Source organism: Molossus molossus, unplaced genomic scaffold, assembly GCF_014108415.1.
Source record: "Molossus molossus isolate mMolMol1 unplaced genomic scaffold, mMolMol1.p scaffold_m16_p_8, whole genome shotgun sequence".
In the NCBI taxonomy this organism is placed as follows: Eukaryota; Metazoa; Chordata; class Mammalia; order Chiroptera; family Molossidae; genus Molossus; species Molossus molossus.
In genome coordinates this window covers 47,488,392-47,510,418 of record NW_023425402.1, presented here as the reverse complement: position 1 = coordinate 47,510,418, position 22,027 = coordinate 47,488,392, and the positions used below count along the sequence as shown (strand labels likewise).

The 22,027-nt window shown below is 46.8% G+C and overlaps 1 protein-coding gene and 1 long non-coding RNA gene across 8 annotated transcripts in view; both read left to right on the top strand.

Moving 5' to 3' along the window:
- The first annotated feature begins 14,679 nt into the window (after positions 1 to 14,679).
- FOXO3 (forkhead box O3) overlaps positions 14,680 to 22,027 on the top strand; it is a 113,877-nt gene continuing 106,529 nt past the window's right edge. Inside the window, exons 1-2 of one of the 2 annotated variants that reach the window (XM_036249260.1) lie at positions 14,680 to 14,855; positions 15,945 to 16,689. In XM_036249260.1, coding sequence (XP_036105153.1) covers positions 16,072 to 16,689 — 618 coding nt within the window. In that variant the 5' untranslated portion in view covers positions 14,680 to 14,855; positions 15,945 to 16,071. Of the gene's footprint in view, positions 14,856 to 15,812; positions 16,690 to 22,027 lie in introns of those variants that run through there. The other variant, XM_036249261.1, reaches the window with a different exon arrangement.
- LOC118621863 overlaps positions 18,704 to 22,027 on the top strand; it is a 61,791-nt gene continuing 58,467 nt past the window's right edge. For 3 of the 6 annotated variants that reach the window (XR_004957811.1, XR_004957812.1, XR_004957813.1), the window contains exon 1: positions 18,704 to 21,641. This is a non-coding gene — a long non-coding RNA (uncharacterized LOC118621863). The remainder of the gene's footprint in view (positions 21,642 to 22,027) is intronic. The other 3 variants (XR_004957810.1, XR_004957809.1, XR_004957814.1) reach the window with 1 other exon arrangement.

The following is a 22,027-nucleotide window of genomic DNA, read 5'->3' as shown; positions in this document are numbered from 1 at the left end:
GGAGGCAGCCGGTCGATGTTTCTCTCTCTCTTTCCTTCCTCTCTCTCTAAAAATATCAATAAAAAAAAATAATGTCATTTTGTATAGCCCTGATGATCTGCTGACTCAGTAAAAGGTGCTACTAATGGCGCCCTCCCTGGGCAGGGACTGTGGTTTAAATACCCATGGTCTCAGTGTTGAGTGATATCTCAGGTATGGGAAGATTCCAAACCCCTTTCCTCCCTGCCCCCTGCCCTCCACCCTGCCTCCCTTCTTTCCTTCTACGTGCAGTGAGCGTCTGCTATGTACCAGAGATACAAGGACAACTTAGACACGAGCCCTGGCCTCCTAGAGCGTCCAGTGTAGCGGGAAACAGCAAAGATGGCCCTTGTTAAAAGAGAACTAAATCTAGTGGTTAAAACGGGTACAGCATGAAGAGTAACAAATGCCCATAAACCTGCAAAGAAGGGAAAACAAAGCAGCTCTTTGGCATTTTATCTGAGCATCAGTGATATGGGCCAGAAGTTTTGTTCATAAAAGAGTACAAACGAAGGTGTTAGATAAGTGCTTGTTGATGAAATTAACACAGTCACAGATGCTGGTACTAGAAAGTGCCTCTGAGATACTCCAGTCTAGCCCTTCCCGTGTTCTAGGAGAGGGACATTGAAACCTGGGAAGGTCACGGGCCTGGAGAGCCAGGACGGAGCGGAGCAGCAGCCGTGTCTCCCGGCTCCTGAGCTCCTCCCAGCGTGATCCCTGGCCTGGGCATCTAACATGCAATATTTTTCTTTTGTTTTTTTTATTTTAACCGCTTTATTAAGGTATGATTGACATACAAAATCTGTACATGGTTCCCGTCTACCACTTGATGAGTTGAGAGCTAAGTATATTCCCATGAGACTACCATCACAACCAAGGCCGCCGTGACCTCTAAAACCGTATTCCTGTTTTCCTTCTTCTGTTCTTTCTTCTTTAATGAAAATGTTTTCCTTCTGTGGTAAGAACACTTAACATCCGATCTACCCTCCTAGCACTGCCGGTTCATTCGCTGGACCCCACGCTGTGCAGTGGGTCTCCCGGAGTCATTCTTGCACACCCGAAACTTCGTTCCCTTTGGCTGACACCTCCTCACAACATGCAATTTTTTAAACAGGGATTAAGACAAAATCTCTGTCCTCAAGTAGCTCAGAGTCTGGGAGGAAGATGCCACTGCAAAGGGACTGAGGCTGGTGCTGAAAGAGAGGGAGGTGATTTCCTGGGCTTAAGTGACATGGAACGAACTGGTGACAAGGGTTTGAAAGGAATCCTGTGTAACAGGAGAAACGTGGTTCTGCTGGGTTCGTGCAGCATCACTTTCTGTGATGTCCCTTTCGGACGGCCACCTCAGTTAGCTAGAGCATGGTGTGTGTGAGTTCAGTGCCAGGGCCTGGTCCCCACGGAGGGCCTTCGGGGGGCCATAGCAACATACCTCCGACCCAGCCGCTGTCTTCCAGATGAGGATCAGGATGGAGATTGTGTAGTAATGTGGACAGAGCGTGGCCTTTGCAGTCGGCGACACCTGGGTTCAAGTCCCAGCTCTGTCAGAGCCTCCCCCGCGACACCTGCAGCCGCGGCTTCTCTTTCCTGCTATGAAAGGCGGAGAACATCATCTCCTTTATAGAGCAATTGTGACTTCGTGATGATTAAATATACACAGACGCTCCTAGCAGGTTCCCAGTAAATCTTAACTAAGTCCAAATTGTTTAAATCCATCATCACTAAAAGAAGAAGATAACAAGATTAAACAGTCTAACAATGTCAGGTGCTCTCAGAATGTGGACAGGAGCACACTCAGGCCGTGTTGGTGAGAGTGTAAACTGTGTCACCGTGGGGAGCAGACCAGAGTTCAGTGGGGTGGAAGGTGAACATGCCCGTGACCCAGAGATTCCTCCACTAAGTATGTACTAGACTCATGCCTACATGCCTGGGAGTGTTCAGAACTGTGCTCTCAATTTCCCTAAACTGGAAACAATCCAATTAGCCATCAACTTTAGAATAAATACAGTAACAGTATATGGATGACAGATAACTGTGCGTGCAGTGGGCTACTCCCTGGCAACAGAGATGGAGCCCAGCAGCATGCAGCAACACGGGCGAATCTCACAGACATGACGTCAAGAAACACAAAGAGCCCTGGCCAGTTTGGCTCAGCAGTTAGAGTGTCAGCCTGCGGTCTGGAGAGACCCGGGTTCGGTTCCCGCTAAGGGCATGTACCACGGTTGCAGTTTGTCCCCGGCCCTGGTTGGGTCGTGTGGGTGGCGACTACTCGATGTGTCCCTTTCACGTTGCTCGATGTTTCTCTCTCTCTCTCTCTCCCTCCCACTCTATCTGAACAAAATATCGAAAAATGTCCTCAGGTGAGGATAAAAAAAGAAAAGAAAACACAAAGAACACAGAGGAAAGATCACATATGCAGTGTGACCCTATTCATATGAAAATTGAAAACAGGCAACACTAAGTGACAGCATTCAGGGATGCAAACAGGTGGGAAGCTATAAAAACACAAAGAAATGATCATTATAAAAGTCAGGAGTAGTTCCTTTTAGGGAGAGAGAGAAGGGTTTTGATAGAGAAAGACACCTCAGGAATTTGTAGAGTGTTCGTAATGTTCTGTTTCTTGACCTGATGTTAGTTACGTGGATATTGTCTCAATAACCATTCTCTAAACTGTGCACTGTTACATACACTGTAAACTGTTCTGTGATTTTCTGTGTGTTATATTTCTTGATTAAAAAAAAAAAGAAATTATATGCTGAAGGAGAAAGGAGTACCAACTTCATAGATAAGGACAAGTAAAAAAATAGGTATTTAAAAATGGTTTTTAAATGTCTTTGTTTCATATTAGATGTGAAAGATTCAAGGTTAATAAACATTTTTTTAAAAAGACATGAGAGATTGAAGTAGCATTAGGTGGGACCACATTAAACATCTCTAGAAGGAATTTCCAAATCATCTAACATTCTCATCTTCTGAGTGTTTCTTCTTCTTTTGAATCCTTACCTGAGGATATGTTTTCACTGATTTGAGAGAGAGAGGAAAAGCGAGAGATAGAGATAGATAGATAGATAGATAGATAGATAGAGAGGGATATAAAGCATCATTGTGAGAGAGAAACATACATCGGTTGCCTCGCACGCAGGTGCCCTCACCGGGAATCAAACCCACCACCTTTTGGTGTATAGAACGACACTCCAACCAACTGAGGTACAATGGCCAGGACTGAGTATTTCTTTTTTATTTTATTTTATTTTTTTATTAATTAATTAATTTATTTTTGTTACAGATGTTTCTCCTTTCCCCCCCGCACTGATTCCCCCCTCCCCCTCTCTCCCCGCCCTGTCCCCAGCTTTGTTGTCCATGTCCACTGTTCATGCATACATGCATATAAGTTCTGTGGTTTATCTCTGCCCCTTACCACCCCCTCTTCTTGGGAATGTCAGTCTGTACCCCATTTCTACATCTCTGGGACTACCCCATTCCTCAGACCGTTATGTTCATTATATTCCACAAATAAGTGAGATTAGATGATACTTGTCTTTCTCTGTTTGGCTTGTTTTGCTTAGGATAATACTTTCTAGGTCCCTCCATATCGTCTCAAAGGATAAGAGATCTTTCTTTCTTACAGCTGCATAGTACTCCATTGTATATATGTACCACAGCTTTGTTATCCATTCGTCTACTGATGGACATTTGGGCTGTATCCAGATCTTAGCTATTGTAAATAGTGCTGCTATGAACATGGGGGGTACATATATTCTTTCTGATTGGTGTTTCAGGCTTCTTAGGGTATATTCCTAGAAGTGGGATCACTGGGTCAAATGGAAGTTCAATTTTTAATTTTTTGAGGTAACACCATATTGTTTCCATAGTGGCTGCACCAGTCTGCATTCCCACCAGCAGTGTACTAGAGTCCCCTTTTCTCCACACCCTCGTCAACAGTTGTTGTTTGATGATTTGTTGATGGCGGCCATTCTGACAGGTGTGAGGTGATACCTCTTTATTGTTTTAATTTGCATCTCTCTGATGATTGGTGATGTTGAACATTTCTTCATATGTCTCTTAGCCATTTGTATGTCCTGTTTGGAGAGGTGTCTATTTAGTTCAGGGCTGAGTATTTCTTGAATCCAGAAATTAAACAACAATGACATGTGACGTTTTACCTGGCCTGATTTCAGTATTAACGTATTACAACTGTGAAAAGTGGAGAGCTACTGACTTAAAACATATATAGACAAACTCGTTCTTATACTTTTGAGAAAGGAATGCAATTCTAATTCTTCACATGGGGATCAGTTGGTTTCAAAAGAAAAATGCATTGCTGATATTGAGTTTATGAGGGGAAATAGTCAAAATGCTCACCTCTTTTAGGCGAGGCCTTATAGAATTCTTTTGCCTGGTATTTCCCCAGATCGGGTCTAACTCTGTTCAGCAAGTGAAGAAACTTGATCTCAGCACTTACCCCAGTGAGTTCTCCGGTCTGGGGAACTGCTGACAGTGGTTTCTGAGGCCAGCGAGCTCCCTCACTGGGCCCGCCTCTCCTCAGCCTGTCCACTGGGAAAGGCCAGCCCGTGTGGGCCACTCTCTCTCCTGTTTGTAGGCTCCGTGAAGGTCACAACCCTTCCAGCTGGTTGCCATGACAACCCATCCATTCTTCAATAATAGATTTTCATCGCACAACAAATAAATAAAAGGGAGTGTGTGTGCCCAGCTCTAACCCCATCTATTATTGGTTGGCAAAATCCCCACAAACTCCAACAGGAGTCCCACTCTCCTGGCGAATAGGGAAGCCTGACCAAAGTGACTGGGTTCGGTTAGTTCCCTAAATAGGACAGCTAACCTAGGGATTATGTTCTTTTATGAATGTATTCAGTTGACTTCATTATTTGTTTCCAAAATACAGAATGTATAAAGGTCATTTTAAGTGTAAAAAGAAAAAAGCCTTCAAATTATACATTTGAGAAGTGAAATTGCATAAGGACTGACTCTAAATGCTGTTCAGATGTTATGCTTCCATAAAGTAACTCGTGTTTGCGGGCCTGGACACTTCCTCCTCACATGTGTCTAAGAGATTTTGTGACCCACTTTGGTGGCATGAGCTGTCTCTCCAGCAGTGAGCACGAGGAGCCCTTACGAGGGCACAGGAAGGGGAGAGGATAGGAGTGTGAACTACTCCAGAGAGCGGGAGAGGGGTGAAGGGGAGCCCTTTCCACCACGCGGAGCAGGGTACCTTCTGAGAACAGGGGGTCGCACCACCACCCGGACTTTCTCTGCTGAGAAGCTGGGTGCTCGCAGGCCAGAACCCTTGAACACCATCTCTAGGAGTGGGCTGAGAGGGCTCACAGAGTAGGTCCCACTAATGCCACTGGGACCCGTACTGACAGGTCACCAAAAAGGGCTCCAGCAGAACCTGAACTGAGAAGTTCATCCAACAAAGGAGAAACATTCTTCCACAATGTTTCAACCACTGCTGATGAATACGTTCGAACTCAAATATCTCATGCTTGCACCAAATATCTCATGGTGGCTTGACTTTTCTGTGCCAGGGTTTGCTGTAACATATGCACAAGCCTCTAGCTTAAGAAGTTTAAACTGTTTATATCAGACTTGCCTAATTTCCCAAACTTTCACATTTTTCCTCTGTCGCCTTCCTGTTTCACAGGTTTACTCCATTTCCAGGGAAAAATGTGGGAGAGGCAATAATCAGATTTAACTTCCTTTGAGTCTAAAACATGCCCTGTGGGGGCTTTAGCATCAGACTATCCCAGAAAACTTTGCACCTTAGCGGACATGCCAAATCTCACCAGAGAGAGGTAGTATATTCTGAAGGGTAATGAATGGTTCCATATGGCCTTGATTTCTTTTAAGTACCAAATCAATGTTTTATTTTATTTATTTATTTATTTTTTGGTACATGCTCCTAGCGGGAACTGAACCCGAGACTCTCTGGTCCACAGGCTGAAGCTCCAACCACTGAGCCAAACCCGCCAGGATCCAAATCAATGTTTTAAAAGTAATCTGTATTTAAGATTCCAATTATTGGGCATTTTAAATAGATTTTCTAATTAGTGGACATGGACATATGCTCACTTCACAAATTTTCCCAAGATGAAAAATGGAGTAGATGGACCACTTACAAAGCTAGTCGGCGGCAGCATTGCATTACTTCTACCTTCATCTTTTCCTGTCCCTTCGAAGTCATCTGTCGGATCATACAGTAGGATTTTCAACATGTAGTCACAAACTCAATTCTTACTGCCGGCTTTCTAAGAGGAGCTGAGCACTTCCTTCAACTAGCAAACAATAGCCTGGCTCCTGAGTCTTCAAGGACCTAAAATCTTGTTGGGAAAAAAATTAAAAACAAATAAGAAGTACTTTGATTTCAGACCTACTCAGATTAAAAAAAAATTTTTTTTCTTTATTGATTTTAGAGAGAGAGGAAGGGTGAGAGAGAGAGAGAGATAGAAACATTGATGAGAGAGAACATCAAATGGCCGCCTTCTGCATGCGCCCCACTGGGGATCAGGCCAACAACCTGGGCATGTGCCCTGACTGGGAATCGAACCGCTGAGCTCTTGGTGCATGGGTCGATGCTCAACCACTGAGCCACACTGGCCAGACAATTGGGTCACAATCTTACATGCAGACCACAACATAGTTATTAGCCTTCAAGGAAGATTTATATATCTTTTTTTTATTCCTCCACCCAGTCCCAGGATCAAGATAGGCACATTTTTGTGGGGGAGGCGGGCTGTTCTGCATCTCTGGTGATATTCACATTCATCTTTACTTTGGCTCATTGGAGTCTGAGTTTTACAGGAGAGGTTCTTTGTTCATATATACATGTTTTATTTTGTATGAAATTATTTTTTCAGCTTTATGAAGATATGCTTGACATGTAACATTGTGTAAGTTTACCATGTACAACATGATGATTCCAAATACATATATAGTGAAATGATTACCACAATAAGGTTAGTCATCTCACATAGTAATCTTTTTCTGTATGTATGTTGTAAGAATATTTAAGATCTACTCTCTTAGTAACTTTCAAGTATACAATACAGTAGATTGATGACTATTGTTAACTATAGTCACCATGCTGTACATTAGATCTTCAGAACTTATGCATCTTTTTTTCTCTTTTTTAAAATTTTTATCCTCACCCGAGGACATTCTTTTTTGCATTTATCTTCAGATAGAGCAGGAGGGCGAGAGGAAGGAAGAGAGAGAGAGAAACATTGATGTGAGAGAGACATACCAATTGGTTACCTCCTACATGACACTGACCAGGGCTGGGGACAAACTGCAACCAAGGTACATGCCCTTAATGGGAACCGAACCCAGGCCTCTCTGGTCTGCTCGTCAATGCTCTAACCACTGAGCAACTGGCCAGGGTAGAACTTATGCATCTTCTAAGTTCTGGAAGTTTGCACCCTTTGATTAACATACCTCCCACACACCCCTACATACACACCAGCCCCTGCTTCTGTGAACTGGACTTTTTCTTAGATCCCAGTTATAAGTGAGATCACACACTTTCTCTGTCAGACTTACTTCACTTAGCATGATGCCCTTAAGTTTCATCCATATTGTTGCAAACAGCAGGAGTTCCTTATTTTTTATGGCTGAGTAATATTCCATGGCTACTCCATTTTCTTTATCCACTCAGCCCTCAGTGGATATTTGGATTGTTTCCACGTCTTGGCTCTTCTGAACAGTGCTGCTGTGAATACGGACGTGCAGATATCTTTTTGAGATAGTTGTTGTTTCCTTTGGATATGTACCCCGAAGCGAGATTGCTGGGTCATGTGGTAGCTCTATTTTTAATGTTTTGAACAACCTTCATACTGTTTCCCATAGTGGCTGCACCAATTTACATTGAGAGAGGTTCTTGTTATGGTCTTGACAAGGCCTGAGGCTTTATCTTCGTTCAGGGTCCGTCCCCCCAACACACACCAGATGAAGTGGAAACTCAAGGACACTGATGGATTTTCTAGGAGTTTTCTCACTTCCCAAGGGTCCCACCTTAACTTTGTTTTTGGTCTTTGTGGTTTTCTTGCCAGCTCAATGATTCTTTTTTAAAAATAGTAAAAAATCTAATCCAGCTTTAGTTTTCATCACAAAGTTTGTTCTGGTTATCTACTCCACCATATTAAAACAAGATTAGATAATGTATAATCAATTGCTAAGCAGAGTTGACTTACAGCTTCTCAAGTGCTCCCTATTCCCTTCACTTTTTATTCAGAACAAAAATTCATCCTCAAAACACTAGACAGTGCCTGAGTGGGGTGAGCTGGCCAACTGACTCTCAGAAAGAAAGAAAGAAAGAAAGAAAGAAAGAAAGAAAGAAAGAAAAAAAAAAGACTTGATTGTCATCCTTTGCCAATTTCTGTAGGTCTGTAGGGTAAATACTCCCACAACGGTCCATCTCAAGCTACCGATTTGATTCACTGAACAAAGTTTTGGAAGAGATGTGCACAGTTGCGTCTTATGAACTGCAGTGAGCCAGCTCTAGCATGGCACTGCAGAGGTAGAAGACACAAGTCAAGGTGGCCAAGTCAAATGCATAGAGATTAGTCAGGAGACATAAATGAGGGAATAGGACTGATGAGGAGGAGAGCACTTACCAGCTAATTATTGCCACATGGCTACAGTACCAGTGTTATCAGATGTTTTAATTTTTCAAGAAGGGTTAGAAATCTGGCTTTTAGGTGAACTCTCCTTTGTAAATGTTGACAACTGACTAAAAAGACTTTAAAAGCACAGGAGAGAGAAAAAGAAAAACAACCTGATGGGGCAGATTTGGCAAGACAACCACCAGCTTTCTACTGGATGGATTAGTGTTTGGGGTTCTGTGTGCTTGTCTGGTTTCGGCAGCCCAGTTTTCTAGGCTAAATGGCCATATAAAGAAATAGTGTTGGAGAGACAGTGCAGGGTTGGGGGAGGCGCACACGCAATGGATTCTGAGAGACTTCATTTCAAATCCTAGGTCTGCCCACTCACTGTGTGCAGTAGGGCAAACCCTGTAAATTCAGAGGCATGGTTCCTGTTTGGGTTAGGTTGTTTTACAGATAAAGGGAGATGTAAAGTGTACGGGATGTGCCCCTTTGTGTGTAGTTTTTCTATGGCTCTATCATCATTCTTAAGCAGAGGCTAGTCATAGCTGAGCACAAACACTGGAGAGTGCAGAACAGAGACCTCTGGCTCAGCGTTTTCAACCTTCACTGCCTTCAATTTATCTGGCAAACATTAAAAAAAGATCAATGCCAGACTCAACACAAAAATTCTAATTCAGTTGATGTAAGATGAGCCTGGGCATCACTATTTTAAAAACACCTCCCTTAGTAATTCCAAATGCTTTAGATTCATAATCTCATTTAACCCAAACCTTCCAACAATCCTAGAAGGTATTCTCCGTTTATGGACGAGGAACTAGGCTCAATGGTTAAATATCAGCCCAGGGTCATAGAGCTGGTAAATGAGGAGATCAGACTTAACCTGAGAGCCTGAACTCCTAACCCTCATACCAGTTAGCACTATTATACCTATCTCATACGGTCTTTGTGAGACTTAAATTAAGCACTGCAACTAAAGTGCTTCGTTTTAGGACTGGAACATATTAAAGTGACAAATAAAAGTCAGGCATCATTGTCTCATTATACCAAAACAGAGAGATTCCTTCCCATTTTCTCTTGTTTGTGAAATTCTTTCTCAGGTAAATCTTCAACCTTTTCTGGATTCTCCACTTTCTCCCCCCGTAAACACACACACAGTTGCCCTCCACATGAACTATAAGACAATCACTGTATGACCTGGGGGAGGCAAAAGGGATTCAAAACAGGCTTCCCCAAGAAGAGCTAGCTACTTTGGCATGTGAATTATTTTGAGCTAAAGGCAATACTCCTACCCCTTCCTTAACTACCTACAAGAATCTAAATTGGGGGCCTTGCTCATAATGAGAGTTATCACCAGAGATAAACTTTATGACCTACCTATAGAGAAGGGCAAACTTCTAGTTACTGAACATCTGCTCTTATCTCCTTCGAATGGCCTTTCTCCCCTCTGAAGCCCCAGGCACCTTGCCTCCTCCTTAGCTCAGGTGCCATGTACACCTCATTTTCCCTGTCTCTTAACTTCTTGTACATGTAAGGTTCCCAAACGTATGTATGTATGTAACTAAATGTGGTTATTTTCTGTTGTTGATCTGTCTCATGTGAATTTCATTACTAGACCAGCTGCAAGAATCTAGAAAAGTTGGATAAATTTCTCCCTTCCCCACAAGGCTCTGCCAGGGTATGTCACGCGAGAAGGAGGCTAAGAGGAAGAGAAAAGACAAGAGCCCAGACACCCTTGGAAATGATGGTGAGGAAACCTGTCTGGAATGCCCACAGCTCACGCTCTTTGGTACAAAATGCTCAGTGAATGTTTTTCAGGTAAGTAGTTTGCTGAGAAGTGAGGAATCAGAGGAAGGGGGTCAGCTATAGATGTGAATATTGGGGATCCTCCCTTCTTTCCAGCTCAGTCACACACAGGGTGGACCAAAAGTAGATTTACAGTTGTATGTGAAACAGAATTTATTCTTGTATTATTTATTAATCATTGTATTATTTTTCTATATGAACAAATGTAAACCTACTTTTGCCCCACCCTGTATTTGTCTGGAGATTTATACTGTATTTGTGTTTCCTGTCTTCATTGTTGAGACAGACATAGAAGCCAGCCACAGAGGGAAATGAGCACTTTGCTGACAGGCAGCACGCTCAGTCCCTAGTATTTGGGCTCTGGGATCGGATGGAGTATGAAGCTGACTCAGGTGCAAGGAGAACTGGGTGGGGACACAAGTGCTGAGTGGTGGCCCCTCAGAGGCAGAACCCAGGCATCTACCACCAATCCCCTCAGAATTAGATGTTTGAAAAGGTGAATCTACTCAGATTGTTCAGGTGAAACATTAAAAAATTTGTGTTCCGCCCTGGCCGGTTTGGCTCAGGAGTTAGAGTGTCCACCCTCGGTCCGGAGAGTCCTGGGTTCGGTTCCCACTGAGGGCACATACCTCGGTTGCAGTTTGTCCCAGCCCCTGGTTGGGGTTGTGTGGGTGGCAGCCACTTGATGTGTCTCTCTCTCATGTCGATGCTTCTCTCTCTCTCTTCCTCCCTCCCACTCTATCTGAAGATAAATGCAAAAATGTCCTTGGGTGAGGATAAAAAAAAAATCTGTGTTCCTCCAGTGACTGAATTTCCGTAATGGAGCAGACAATTACTACCTTAAATTGCAGAAATAAACAGGGTATAAAAAGTGGGGCAAGTTTCCACCAAAAATTCTACCTCAATGGTCATGATGGCACTACTTCTTAATCAACAACCTTAACTTATTCAGCTTTCATATACTAAAAACTGGAGAGAAAAAAAGGGTTGGTGGGGGGATGGAAAAGGACCAAGGAGGCCTTTAAGATCAAAGCAATTTTAGGACAAAAGAGAACAAGCACTGAGATGCAACTTCTGAGTTTTCAAAGGTTTGCCATAGGGACAAATTACAGCGGTAGATTTTTTGGGTAAGATGCGCATTTTACCAAGCTGAACATTTAGAGCCACTGCCATCTGAAGTTTTTAACCTCGATTCACTTGCAACTTACCCTATACTATATATATGACCTCTTGTACGTCTTGTACTGTTTTTAAATTCTTGAAATACTGAACTTTTTAATACTGTGTCTTATTTGCCCTAAGACTATAAGCTCTTTGAGAGAAATGGCTGTATCATGCTCCCTACCCCCATTCCTTACCAAGAGGGTCACAATGAGCTCAATTAATCTACTAAACCGTTAACTCGTACATTTGGGGGGGGGGGGGGTCCTTGGGATATGCATTCCAAAAATGGACACGTTTTTAGTGAAAATCTAATGGCCAAGGGCTCAGCCAGCACAAACACATTCTTTCTATGTCTTCACTTTAATGACAAAGGATTGTTTAGATTTGGAGACGAAAAAGAATGGATTTCTTTTATAGTGTGTTCAAATACTCAAAAGAAGCAACTAAGAGTTCTTTGGATTTTATGTGGTGTCACGGTGCAAAGCCCAGGCCTCGCAGTTATCCTCAAAGCTGAATACCAGATTCCAGGTAATGTGCTCTAGCTGCCCCACTCCCCTCACGCTCACCACATGCACACTTGAAGCTGACATTGTTTCGTACATCATGGTCCACACCTCCAGGCTACAAACCAAATGCAAACTCAGGGTTTCTCAGCGGGGCAGGCCCACAACGAGAGGAGAGGAGCCTCATGCAGAAGAGCAACTCCAGGAAGCAGTCAGGGGCCCCTTCTCCAGCATTCCCGTTCTAAAGATAACCCGAAGCAGCAGAAGCGCATTTGTACAGGGACAGAAGTGTAAGCCTGAGAGACAGGCGGGCACATATGAACTGGGGACATTCCGAGCAAGAGAGTGGGGGCACAAACCACGCAGTGTGATGAGAGTCCGCCTGCGGCTTGGGTGTTGTGTGCTAGCGAGGATGTGAGCGTGTGAAATCTGCTCTGGAACCGGTGGCCGCGCAGCCTGGCCTGGCACAGCCTCCAGGTGGAAGAGAAGCAGGTGGCTTTGTTCCCGGAATGTGAATGAGGGAGCCGAGACCGGGTTTAAAGAAGACAGTGTTCCCTGGCGGGAACACGTAATCGACGTTGAGGCTTGGGAAGAGCGCGAAACTCACTATCAGGCTTCCCGGCCCGAGCTGCCGACTGCGCAGTGGGGACAGCCTCCATGGCCTGCAAGCAGCGCCCTGGGAAGCCGTGAAGCGGGCCCCGCCGCGTCCCCCAGCTACAGCCGGCGGCCCCAAGCTCCCGCCACTCAGCAGCGCAGCTAGCACTACGTTCCATTTAAAAATAACACCCACGTGCGCCGGTAAACAAGCGCGCGAGGTTGGCGACGCGGCGTGCCCCGGGCGAGCCTGTGCGGCGCGCGCCCGCCCTCCTCCCGCACGTGTCAGCCGGCTCCGCCCGCGCCGTTCAGGAGCTGCTTAGGCTCCTCCCCCTCAGCGGGCGGCGGGCCGCGTACCGCCCCCGAGTCCCGAGCGCCGCGGCTCCCCGGCCCTAGCGCCCCTGAGCTGCCAGTCGCGCCCCGCACAGTGCTCTCCAACTTTCCTCCCCTGCTGCCACCTCTTCACTGCCGAACCCGTCGCCCCAGGTCTGCTCCCTTCCTCTCGTCACTACCCCAGCCCTCCCACGTCTCTCTCCTATTAACTTTCCCTCCATCAGCACAAGGAGGATTGGCTTCTGGTTTCTCCCCTCCTCTCTTCCACCCCTCTTTAGAATTTTACTCGATTGTTTATTATTTGCTGGGGGCGGGGGACGGAGAGGGGCGTCTGGGACCTGGAGACTGGTGGCCGCAGCCAGTCAGCGCGCGGCGTGGCTTGACGAGTAAGCGGCGCAGCGAATGGCTTCGCGGTGTGGAGCTCCCGGGTCACGCGCGTGTGGATACAATGACATCATCTGTTTGTACGCGTCAAACTAGCTTGGTGCAGGGGCGGGACTGCTCGTCACTTGATTGACGGGCCCCGCGCAAAGCCCGGAGCCTGGAGTAGGCCCAGTGGGCGGACTTCTGCGTACGCTGGGTTGGGCTTTTTTGTGTGTCGGGGTGTTGAGTAGCCAGCTGTGGACTCTAAAATATCTCCAGTGGAAGGATTTAAGAAAAAAAATTTTTTTTTAATAATCCAAAGTGGATAGAGTTTTGGTGTGAGTGTAGCATGCCGTGCATTCTTAGTGCACAGATGAATGATTTGGGCACTGATCATTGGGGAAAGATTAGTAAAGAGGCCTCTTAAAAAAGTCAGAAATGCAGAGTTAGATATTTGCAGTCATTTACAAATTATAATCAAATTATTTCCCATTCACAATTGTTCAAAATCTGCTCTCGCGTTTAGGAATGGGGGAATAATTTGTTGTTGTTGTTTTCTGAGTTAGTTACACTTCTCCCTTCGTTTGCCATAAAAGCCTGAAAAGTGAAACACGACTGCCGTCGGGCGTCCTGGGTTAAGAGACTCAGTGCAAACCTCTTGGTGCCTGATCAAATCTGAGGGCATCAACTAGCTTATCGAAGTCCTGAAGGGTTGACCAACATCTTCGCTTGTCAGTATTTCCACGCGAGGTAACCCTTGCAATCTGCGGTCAGCATCTTATCTCGGGTGTTACCTGGTGTTCGGTTCTAAACGGGAACCGGACACCAGGGCGGGCCCAGAGCCTGGCGGAAAGACGCGCTGGACGGGGACCCCGGGTGCCAGGCACCCTATCCCGCGTCAAGCAGACCACGCAACTGCCCTCGTGAAGCTTTGGGGGCTCTGCTTCTTTCTTCCTTCTTTTTCTGGCCCAGCACTGTGCTTTGTTGTTGAGGGTCTGAGAAAGGGAGGAGGAGCCCAGCGGGGACGGCTGCGGGAGCCCGCGGAGTCCCGGCCCGCGGCGCGCGCCCTGACACCCACGCCTGCAGCCCCGCGGAGCCGAGCCGCGCAGGCGCGCACGCGAGCGCACAGACACACACGGACACCAGCACACTCCGGCCGGCCGCCCAGCCCTCCCCCTGGGCGGAGACCCACCCGCCCGCCCGCCGTCAGCTTAGGTTGAGGCACCCTGCGTGTGTCTATAACTTTGTGCTGCTGCCGCGGCCGCCCTGCTCGTGGAAGGGAGGAGGAGGAATGTGGAAGGCGGCGGCGCGCAGGCTGACAGGCGGTTTCTCAGGCGGGCTGCGGTGGCGGCCGGAGCGCCTCTCCTTCGCCAAGGTTGCGCGACCCATCTCCGTCGTGCCCCGGGCCCGCGCGGGATTGTGCGCCCTCCCCCCTCGTCCCTGAAGGGAAGGAACCGAGGTAGGCGCCGGAGCTGTGCAGCGGGGCGGCCGCCTTCCCGGTGACTCCGGATCTGCTTCTGAGCTGGGCCAGGCGCTTCCCTTTTCCCTCCCCGTGACTCGATGTGCGCGCCCCTCTTCTCTCCCGCTAGTGTTTTTAAAGGACTTGAGCGAAGGGGGGGAAACTGTCAAGATGGCAGCAGCGGGAGCAAGGAGGTGATGAACGTGCTGGTCCGGGTTTTCTGGCGATCCGGGAGACTTGGCGCTTCCCGACCTGTTGGAAGATTTATGTTCCGACTTGCCCCCTCCCCCCGTCCTTTACAGGGAAAGGGGTGGAGGGCGGAATGTCCGTGAGAAAATAAACCACACAAAATCCCAAAGTAGCCCTTTCTGCTAGGCTCGACCCTTTGCGAACACCCGCCGAGCTGCTTGCCCTCCTTCCCGTGTTTTCTTTTTTCTGGAAGTGACAAGGGCCCTCGTGCGCTCGGACCCACGTTCGCTCTCGCGGCCCGCGGGCGAGGAGGGGAGAAGGGAGCTGCCCGCGCCGTCCCCGGCCTCGGGCCCGTCCGCTAGGAGGGGGGTGGCAAGGGGGCGCGGAGGCGGCAGGGCCGGGAACCGGGAGAGGAGCCGAGACGCCAGACTTTGGCGGCGGCGCCGCGGGAAGCACTTGAACGGGCTTGAGCGAAACATAAACAAACGCACGCCCGCGTGAGCTCGGGCTCCGACCGCAGCTGGGCTACGCCAGCTCCGGCCGCTGCCCGCTTTAAAGGCACGGCCCGCGCCCCTCCCCCGCCCCTCCCCTCCCCCTCCTGCCCCTCCCCCCTCGTCCCCGCCCAGCACCTAGCCCAGGAGAGACCTGCAGATCTGGCAGCGGCTGGGGGAGGGTGCTGCCCCATGCGAGCCCGTCGATTCGCCCGCGTCTCCCCCGAGGCCTGGCCAGGGGGCGGTGTCTGCTGCGCCAGGTTCGCGGGACGCACGTCTCCAGGTCTGCCTGCTCCTGGAAGGCGGGCGCGGTGCGGTCGGGGAGCGGTGGCGGCTGAGGACTTGCCGAGGACTGGGCTCCAGCCTGGGATAACCAACTCCCCTTTTCTCTCTTCTCGTGCTTCCCCAGGCGGCGGCAGTAGCGGCGGCGGCGCCCGGGAGTCCTAGCCTTCGCAGCGTCCCGGTCCCTCCCCCGCCGCACCCCGCCTGGGCAGAGAAGGGAACGCGAGAGCCCGAGCCGCGGGCGGGCGGCGAAGATGGCAGAGGCGCCGGCCTCACCGGCCCCGCTTTCTCCGCTCGAAGTGGAGCTAGACCCGGAGTTCGAGCCCCAGAGCCGGCCGCGCTCCTGTACGTGGCCCCTGCAGAGGCCGGAGCTCCAGGGAAGCCCGGCCAAACCCTCAGGGGAGGCGGCCGCTGACTCCATGATCCTCGAGGAGGAGGACGATGAAGAAGACGAGGACGGCGGTGGTAGGGCCGGCTCGGCCATGGCGATCGGCAGCGGCGTGAGCAGCACGCTGGGCGCTGGGATGCTCCTTGAGGACTCGGCCCGGCTGCTGGTTCCCGGAGGGCAGGACCCGGGGTCCGGGCCAGTCCCCGCGGTGGGCGCGCTGAGCGGGGGGACGCAGACTCCCCTGCAGCCTCAGCAGCCACTGCCACTGCCGCAGCCGGGGGCGGCTGGGGGCTCCGGGCAGCCAAGGAAATGCTCGTCGCGGCGGAACGCCTGGGGGAACCAGTCCTATGCCGATCTGATCACTCGCGCTATCGAGAGCTCACCGGACAAACGGCTTACTCTGTCCCAGATCTACGAGTGGATGGTGCGCTGCGTGCCCTACTTCAAGGATAAGGGCGACAGCAACAGCTCTGCGGGCTGGAAGGTGCGTACCCACCTCGGGCGGGCGGTGGGACCCGCCGGGCCTCCTGCGCAGTGCGAGACGCGCCTTCGATTCGTTGGAGCGCGCCTACCCGCGCCGGGGAGAGGGGTTGGCAAAGAGCCTCGGCTGTGAGGCTTTGGGGGTTCTGTGTGATCCCGAAGGAGGGGTACCTAGGGACAGCCGCGGAGGGGCGGCGGCAGGGGAGAAGGAGGCTCCCTGGGAAGTTTCGGGCATGGCCAGGTTCGGAGAGAGGGGGCAAGGGACTGCGGAGAGGGAAGGACAGACTGACAAGAGTGCTTCTGCTGGATTCCTGGGACAGCGTGGAGCAGGTAGGTCCGCGGCCAACTTTGGAGTGGAATTCACCATAGTAGGGGTGCGGCGAGGGCGCTGTGGGTGGAGTGAGGGGACGTGGGGGTTGTGTTTGGGACTCGTTGTCGGGAGGAGGAGCTGGATTTGTTTTCCAGGAGCTTGATGCGTTGTTACTAGCTGGGTGAGAACCGTTGGGTCCAAGTTTCATGGTTATAGGTGTTAACTTCCACAGACATAAAAATATCGTTAGAAAAAGCAGTGGTTGCAAACCTTTTCTAGTGGGCTCTCTATGGACACTTTTATTGCTCAGAGGTGTCTCTTTAGTAAATCTGCCCCCAGTAGTCTCGGAGATGTTCAGGGGCCAGGAACTGGCCAGCTCTGCCACCTCCGCGCGGTATGGCCACACTTGCTGCTCGGGTTGAGGCCTGGACTCTGGCCTTGAGGTGCGGTCCAGGTGTGGGGGACTGGAGGCCTGGTGCCTCACCTAGGCCTTTAAAAGGGAGGTTTGGTGGCAGGGCTGGACTGTAATGGCTTCTACCAATAAGTGAACCTGAAGAGAGGCTCTCTACTGTTCCTTTTCAGCCTCTTGGGGGCACTGGACACGTGGTAGGGAGAGAGGTGTGGAAAGGACTATGATGTAATGACTTCCTGCAGTTGGGCATCCAAAGAGATTAGCTACTGTGCCCCTGCTGATACCCAGCTGCTTTGCTCCTCCTAGCCCCTTCCCTCAAGATATGAATGTGTCAGTACCAGGCAAAAGAGAGTCTGCGCATTTGGAGATACTAAGTGCTTTGTCAGTTGCTTCTATTTGCAATTAGCTGCCTTTTTTTTTTTTTTTAAATTAAAGAGGTAGTTGCTTCCTCCTTTTGACCCTTCCTTTATTGTCTTTGGGGAGCCTGTATCTTCCTGGGTTCTAGTAGGTGCATAAAATAAGAACAGTTTGACCTTAATGGAGAACTGAAGCACTGGAGAAGAGACTGTATATGAAAAGCTAAAGAATTTAGTGCATTGACTTTTAATTTGCTTAAAAATAAAACCCTTGCTAAGTGCCTTTAAAAAAAAATTTTTTTTATGACCATTATTGTAGAGGCCTTGTTTAGATTTAAATCCTGTTTAGATTAAACAAACTTTAAAAGCAAAATGTGTGCTTTGATATTATTCCACAAATCTGTTTCATTTCCTTTAACAAATGCTGACAGTATGAACATTACATTTGATTGGATTTTATTGCTTTGCAAAGGAATGCCAGTTGTGTGATATGAGGGCTCTTTACAGAAAGGCGGAGAGTTCCATTTCAAAGCAGTGCTAATGTGATACCTTTTAAAACTGAATTTCCAAGTGCATAGCAAGGGTTAATCTCAGTGTACTGTATCAGGAAGGGATGAGTTTACAGGATCTAAGAAGATAGCTTTGGGGTTTTGGAGTATTTTTCAAATTTCTCACACTTGAAATTTAGTCCTGCATGTTTTGAATTTGGTGCACAGAGCCTGCTAATTAAAAGTTAGTTAACTTAGTTAAAAAAGTTAATGTAGGAAGAGTTTTCACATTTCCTATGGTTTTTAAGATTAAAAAGTAATTTAATTCCACAAATAGCATTTCTAATGCTGTTGTGCTTATAGTTAAAATAATACAGTTTAATAATATTAAAATATTAAAAACATTTTTAAAAAGAAATTATGTGAGAAAATGGTATTATCAAAAGTAACTATGACTTGAGACTGGGCTAATTATATTTTCATGTAGTTTGCAAGATTTGCAAAAGAGATTTTGGGCCTCATCATAAACTTTGTAGTTTTATGTCCTAAACAATTTTTGGGTTCATAATTTTTTTTCCTTCTCTTCTATCTTACTTCTCTTTAACCAATTTTTATGAAATATTATAAATTAAAACTCTCAAGCCTTAACATATTTAATACAGGGCACGCATTTTATGATTATTTTTATTGTAAATTGTTACACCAATTCCACTTATGAATATTATGTGACAAACTAATTCCTGAAGACTATAGGGATAAAATTTAGTTCAAGAGTTTTTGTAAGATGACCTTTATCAAAAGATGCAGCCATGCAAGAACTTCCAAATCTTTGATGATGGAGAAGGCCCTTTGAAACTGGGGCTGGTTTCATATTCCGATTATGACTACTAGCCAACCCTTTCTGTGCTTGTGGTTTAGAGGGGGCAGAAGAAGAGGTAAAAGGGAGAGGTCAGGAGATGATTGTGACCCACGTTCATGTATCCAAGTTTCAGGAGTTGGTTCCTATCATGATTAGTCATTTTTGAAGCATGCATGTTCATTTAAACCACACTACTTTCATTCTGAATTATGCATTTGGGTTTCTAACCTCTAAAAATGTCTAGAATTCAGGTTACTGTCTCCTAGTCATGTGTGCACATAAGCAACGTCTGCAGGGTCTAGGCCTTACTTCTTTTGTGGCTTTTTGGGCCATTGCATTATGAGACCCTAAAACCAGAATTATCACCCTAAGATCATAGAATGAAAGAGGACTTTGGAGATCAGACTCGAGACCAGTGGTTCAGAGCCCTGGTTGCATGTTAGAATCACCTGGGAACCTTTAAAAAACACCAATACTCAGAGAATCTGATTTAATTGTACTGGTGGGTGGATTAGTGTTTGTTATTTGGGGAGGGAGAGAGGTTTGAAGTTTCTCAGGTGATTCTAATGTTCAGCCAGGATGAGGATTGCTGATGTAGTTCAACCCCTTATTTAATAGGTGAAGAACCTGATTCTTCAAGTTAATGACTTTTCTAAGATCACACAGTTAGTACAGAGGTAATTAGTAGCCGCAGTTCTAGAGGTCTTTGTTCTTAATCAGTTTTCTTCTTTAAATTGATCTTTTTAAAAGGTCATTTTCTAAGTAATGAGTAGCCTTAACATAGGTAGACGTCGCTTTCCTGAAAACTATATTTGCCTCTCAATTTAAAAACGTCTTGGTTATTATTTCAGCATCAGAAAGACAGATGAATATTGATGGAGGCCGAGTGAGTGTGTCACATTTGTATAGCTGTCCAGTGCCTATCAGTAATTGTTTTTGGGAACTATGAAGTGATAAAGGTGGCAAAAAAGATAGCATTTTAACAGAAAGAGGACATTCTTGGTTAACTCAGGTTTGTCCAGATGCCTGCTGAGTCAGGGAGAAAGGTGATGGCTATCTCACAGGTTTTCTTACCTCAGGCACTAAAGTAGAAGCGGATAATCAGATGTGGTTAAGGGGGGAAAAGGTTACATTTCCTTTAATTCACATTAAGCTTACTTGCACTGCACCCATAATTAAAGTAGTGAGTTCTCTCGGTTCCTCCTGTCTTGGGTAGACCTCGAAGACTCCAGTTTACCTTGTAAGGCCTGTTTACCACTTATTCTCCTACACACACACACACACACACCTGTATTTCCCTGGATCAGGGCACTGAGACATTAGGCAGCTTTGAGTTTCTGTGGTGGGTCCCACAATTTCACAAATTTCGGATTCTGTGTGACAACTTCTGTTGCTACTGCAGAGCGTAATTCTTCAGGAGATGGAGTCTTTCATAAGAGAATATGCATTCTTAGAGTGTCATCCCAGGTGAGTGAGGGCTGACCTCACTCATTAAGCTTGTTTATGTGCCCACTGTTCTAGCCTTTTAGGTTAATGCAGGCAGTTCCCTTTCAACATGCCGAGTGAAGAAAATTTTAACTGCAACTTTTGTGTTTAAAATATATATATTATATATTTAAAATTTCAAAATTACAAAGTCATAATAATTGCATACTGTCTCATAATTTTGACCTCAGTCACCTTTGGAGTAACTCACGAAAGGGCCAGTAATGGTCTTTGGTCACGTGTGAGGAATCTGTCTTCGGCTGGGCCCATGTTGCCAAAATGCTGTTTTGTAATTTCCTTTGGCAGTCCTGTCATCGTCAGTGATTCTCAGCTAATATACTTCCTCTTCCTACAGCAGCAGTACACTAGGGGGACCGTTTTCCTCTTTTTCAAAGCTGTGTCATCGACCTATGAAGTGAAGAAATTGGCCCTTTTAGACTTTGATCTGTGGGCCCCATGTAGCAGAGAGACTCTTTAAAAAAGAAGCTAAGTGTTTGTTTTGATATGTTTATCTTCTTCTTAGAAAATGAAATGAAACTATGCAGACTTATTTTTAGGAGCTTTTAAGAGAGCTCTATTTTAAGAGAATGACACCATACAAGAACATCTTGTAGTTAAACTTTTTAATACTCTACTTGTGATTCTTATTAAAATCTGCAAGATATTTTTATTTGAAAAATTAATGAAGGGGCCTTGTCTCACTAAAAAGTCATTTACTTGCTCTGGAAAACTTTAGCAGACTCTATCCATCCAAAGATCTTGATTTAAAACTGCAAAGATAAGACTGTTTAGGCCTGTGCATTCTGGCGAGGTAGCCCACTTAGCCATTGCTGATGCATCAGATTCCAGATCCCTGGGGCTGGGGAGAGTATGGAATTTATTTTATTTTCATACCCACTCATCTTGCCTGTAGGGAATAGACTTGATTCTATTCTTAACTCCTCATTTTTCTCCTCACCTTTTCCCATATCACAAATTGAGGGGTCCTGAATATCCACTTTGGCTTTTTGCTGCTGTAGAAGGAACTTGGGGTGACATACATACAGGTGAGTATCAGTGGACAAGGGGACATTACAACTGGGGTACAGTAAATGAATAAAAGATTGCAAAGAAAAAACCCTTTTTACCCATTGCATCACATGCCATTGCATTCATTCAGCAAATATTTATGAAAGGCATACTATGTGCAGGGCATTCTGCCAGCCCCAGGGATCTGGTAGTGGCACAAGACAATAAGGTTTCAGTTCACAGGCGTTCGCAGTCTACTGGGGGAAGACAGAAAATAAATATGCAAATCTATACTCTGAACTTGTCATTATTGTCCATTCTCTTTGCCTTTTTTACATGTGTACTTCTGCTTTCCCTCCCTAGTGTATCAGCTCTGCAGATGGCAAAGTTGGTGTCGAGCTCTGGTTTGGAGCTGGCCTTTAAT